The 5,009-nt window shown below is 37.0% G+C and overlaps 1 protein-coding gene across 1 annotated transcript in view; it reads right to left on the reverse strand.

The window, feature by feature from the left end:
- Window positions 1–5,009, reverse strand: part of Ccdc18 (coiled-coil domain containing 18) — a 99,697-nt gene that overhangs the window by 88,131 nt on the left and 6,557 nt on the right. Inside the window, exon 5 of the mRNA XM_028782388.1 lies at window positions 843–949. Coding sequence (XP_028638221.1) covers window positions 843–949 — 107 coding nt within the window. The remainder of the gene's footprint in view (window positions 1–842; window positions 950–5,009) is intronic.

The following is a 5,009-nucleotide window of genomic DNA, read 5'->3' on the forward strand; positions in this document are numbered from 1 at the left end:
AAAATTTAGCTGGGTGTGGTAGTGGTACAAGCCTTTAATTCCAGAACTCTGGAGGAAAAGGTAGGTGAATTTCTGAGTTCAAAGGCAGCCTAATTTACAGAGAGAGTTCTAGGACTGCCAAAACTACAAAGAAAAACTCTGTACCAAAAAACAAAATATAAATATATATTTATATTTATTTATAGTTATATATACTATAAAATATATTTATATATGTGAGATATGGCTCAATAATCTACATTTCTTCTAAATTACCAGATAATGCTAATACTACAAGTCTCAGAACAGTAATGAGAATCATTCAAATGTAATATGATGTTCAGTACACATTATATTTAAAATAGAAGATAAAAATGATAAAATACCCTTTTTCTTGTACTTAAACTCCATTGAAGCAATGAGTGTGTACTGTATTATAGGGCAAGAAATAAACCAATTCATAGTAAATAAAAGTATGCAAATAAGCATCTCACCTGACGCTGACTAAAAAACACTTAATGACTTAATGATATGAAAAGACGTTATTAGGTCACCCAAAACTTATTAGAATAGGAATAAGAAATAATTTTATTTTTTTTTTTTTGTTTTTGTTTTGGTTTTGGTTTTTCGAGACAGGGTTTCTCTGTGTAGCCCTGGCTGTCCTGGAACTCACTCTGTAGACCAGGCTGGCCTAGAACTCAGAAATCCGCCTGCCTCTGCCTCCGCCTCCCAAGTGCTGGGATTAAAGGCATGCGCCGCCGCCGCCGCCACCACCACCACACCGCCCGGCAGAATAAGAGATAATTCTTAAGATATAACAAACAAGTACAAGATAAAACCTTAGGGCTGTACAGGGCAATTACCTCAAAACTTTATCTTGAGCCGAAACTTCTGCTTCCAAATTGATAATCTGTTCTTCTAAGATTGGAATGTTGGCTGCCTGCGCTTGTGCAGACTCAAGCACAGCAAGCTAAAACATAAAGACAACTTTTATGGCACTATGTTTCAGCAAATCAATCTATTTGAATACTAGTCTTTCCTTATCAGATGAGAAAGTTCATTAGGACCCTAGGTCTCCGGTTAAACTACTCATTCCTCTCATCAGCTCTTCTGTGTACACACCATCATCATAAGACAGGCTCAGCACGTGACCACCACCATCCTCAAATATCTCATGATACCTGGGGAAACCACATACAGTAGTAATTCCTGACATCACCTAGGAAGATTAATTTCATGTAAGCTAGACTATAACCTGTGTGTGTTAGATTATATACATAGGTTATATGACCAAAATGAAAAATTAGGTAAAAAATATATATTAAATTTTTATGACTTAAAAACTAATTTCAGAAATCATGCTTAATAAAGAAAAGCTAGATAATTCAGAAAAGCATAATAACCCTACAGCCAGGAAAACATAGTAAAACTACTGAAACAGGGAAGAAATCCATAATATAAATGATAGAGAATTATTCCTGAATTAGCCAATAATCAAAAAATGAATGAGAACTGCTTATACTTAAAAAGTAAGTTTAGAACATAAAATAGAGAATGGGGAAGACATCAAAAAGAGAAAAAAAAATTCAAAGTCTCTACAAATAAGTCATCGCTATCCTAGTTCCCACTCCTAGAACACCAACAGCAAGGTACAAATAGAAAGTTTGTTATATGAAGATATTGAGAAAAGCTTCAAAGATGAGGTAGAGTTACAAAGAAAGGGATCAATCAATACAAAGCCACATCCCCAAGATTCTACTCCCTTATCATTTAAGGCTATCCCACAAGCAAAAACCCAAAGATTTTTGCTGTGAGTTTTTTGTTTGTTTGTTTGTTTGTTTGTTTCTCTCGGTTTTTCTTTTGTTTTGCTTTGCTTGAGACAACGTCTCTCTCTACATAGCCCTGGCTATCCTACAACTCTGTAGACCAGACTGGCTCAAACTCACAGAGATCTTTCTGCCTGTCTCCCAAGAGATGGCATTAAAGGCAGGCACCACCACACCAGTTCCAAATATTCAAAAATTAGCTCCAAATAGAGATGATTATATATGTGCCCTCCTATGGGGAAAATGAATACTTCCCTAGGATGTGACCACTTCTGTAAATCATCACTCACAGATGAAGCCTACTGAACAGTCTTCATGAACACATAGGGAACTTCTAAACTACTTTTAAATATCTCTCTCATAAATACGAATAATCAAAGTATTATCATCTTTCTAAAAACTAACAAGTACAGCAAATAAATCATTACATTTTATACATCTGAATGTTTAAAACACAAAGCAAGCAGGAAAAAAAAGTTTCAGAAATGGCAGAAATAAAGTGACAGCCAAAAGACTCAATGGAAGTATAAAAAATTAATACTGAAAATGTCACCTGAGGGCTGGAGAGATGGCTCAGTGGTTAGGAGCACTGACTGCTCTTCCAGAGGTCCTGAGTTCCATTTCCACTAACCACATGGTGGTTCACAACCATCTTTAATGGAATCCAATGCCCTCTTCTGGTGTGTCTAAACATAGTGACAGTACACTTACATAAAACAAATCAATCTTAAAAAAAAAAAAGTATACTGAAAAAAAAAATCAAATAAACTGGGCATGGTTGTGTACACCTTTGATCCCAGCACTAGGGAGGCAAAGGCAGGTGGATTTCTGTGAGTTTAAGGTCAACTTGGTCTACAAAGAGAGTCCAGGACAGTCAGGACTATTAAACAGAGAAATCCTGTCTCAAAAAAAAAAAAAAAAAAAGGATTGGGGGTATGCAACACCTCCACTCAACAACATGAAATTTTAAAAACCAGGGAAAAAGGAGAAGTCTTAAAATGTGGTATATGAAAACCACAGATGGACAAATAATTACATGCTAAGCAGAATGATTCCGAACAGCATCAAACATTGGTAGGTTAATTTGAGGTTTGTTGATTTCCTTGCTCTTTCAGATTTCAAAGTAGTACTGGAGAACATACAATAGGAAAGCAATGTTCTGAAATATTTGAGATAAGATTTATCCTAGAATTTAATCATGAGTTAGAATTCATGTTTTCAGATAAGCTACAGCAACTAGAAGAGAAACTACAATTACAAAATGTGCAAAAGAATGGGGTTTAGGGCCGGGCAGTGGTGGCACACCCCTTTAATCCCAGCATTTGGGAGGCCAGCCTGGCCTACAGAGTGAGTTCCAGGACAGCCAGAGATACAAAGAGAAACCCTGTCTCAAAAAAAAAAAAAAAGAGGTTTAGGAAACAGAAATTTCAAGTTAAAACTGTTAGAATGGCAACTAGTCAGCAGGCCTGACAGGTACTCAGGAGTTGCTACTGGGCACCAGAAATACAAAGCATTATCAATGCACACACACACACACTCACTCTTTCCCTGCACACATACAAACACACTCTCTACCTCCACTCCTTTCCTACATATACTACACCCTCTGCATATAACACACACACACACACACACATGTGGCAAAAGTAGATTTTTACGAAAAGATCAACTGAGGGGCTGGGCATGATGGCATATCCCTCTAATCCCAGTACTAGAAAAGACAGGAGGATAGGAGTTCAAGGTCATCCTCAGCTATATGACCAGTACAGGCTACATAAAGATCTCAAAAACATAAACAAACAAACAAAAACCAAGGGCATAAGACTTAAGCTCAGTTTGTAGAGCTCTTGCCTAGTATGCAGGAAACATATCTATCTTGAATATATCATTAACTAGATATAGTAATAATTGCCTATAATCTTAGCCCTTGGGAGGTGAAGGGAGGAGGTTCAGAAGTTCAAGGTCATTTTTAACTGAATTAAGGATAGCCTAGGACATATAAGATCCTGCCTCAAAAGCAAAATTTAAGGAATAAAGGAAGGAATGGAGGTATGGAGTTGGGGAGGGAGGGAGGGAGGGAGGGAGGAAGGCAGGAAGGAAGGAAGGAAGGAAGGAAGGAAGGAAGGAAGGAAACTGAGACCTTTGTATGTGTATAGCTCCACAGTGATTTTTGGTGGTTGTTTTAGATTTTTGAAACTGGCCATGGCAGATATGGAACTTCTTAAACAGACTGACTACCTTCAGACTCAAGGTTGGCACTCATATCTCAGTGCTGGGATCACAGACGTAATCCATCATGACCAGATAAACAGTACTTCTCTACATTAAAAATATTAGGTAACACATAGCACAGACTGGCCTTGAAACTGACACATAACTGAGAACGACCTTAGATGTCTGATTTCCTTTCCTTCAACTCCCACATAGTAGATATGATAAAGGTGTGCATCATTCACCTTCAGTCTCTCATATAAATCAAGCAACTCTGCATTTTAGTCCTGATATATTTATCTTTTTTCTTTAAATAAAATTTGTATGTGTATGAATGTTTTACCTGCATACACATGTCTATGCACACATGTCCAGTGCCCTCAGAGCCGAAAAGAGGACATTAGAGTAACAGACTGTTGTGAGATACAATGAAAATGCTGGGAACGGAACATGGGCTCTCTACAAGAGCAACAAATGTTCTTAACCACTGAGCCATCTCTCCAGCCACACTACTACTTAAAAAAAAGGCTTTGGGCCAGGCAGTCGTGGCACATATCTTTAATCCCAGCACTTGGGAGGCAGAGACAGGTGGATTTCTGAGTTCGAGGCCAGCCTGATCTACACAGAGAAACCCTGTCTATCGAAAAACCAAAAAAACCAAAAACCAAACCAAAAAAAAAGGCTTTGTTGCAATCTATTTTATGGATACACCAGTTTACATTACCGTATCACTGTGAATAAATTTCTTGAGTTTTTCCATTTTGTGGTATTATGTTGAAAGGGGAAGTACTAGCTGTAAATGCCACAACCAGTTAGTTATTACTATTTTATGATACCAATAGTATAGTAAAATATATTATGTATTATGTATGTATGTGTGTATACACACATATATATTTTAGATAAGATTAAGTTATGATATCACATAATGAAATACACCACTAACAGAAAGAAAGAAAGAAAGAAAGAAAGAAAGAAAGAAAGAAAGAAAGA

Source organism: Grammomys surdaster, unplaced genomic scaffold (assembly GCF_004785775.1).
Source record: "Grammomys surdaster isolate TR1022 unplaced genomic scaffold, NIH_TR_1.0 751, whole genome shotgun sequence".
In the NCBI taxonomy this organism is placed as follows: domain Eukaryota; kingdom Metazoa; phylum Chordata; class Mammalia; order Rodentia; family Muridae; genus Grammomys; species Grammomys surdaster.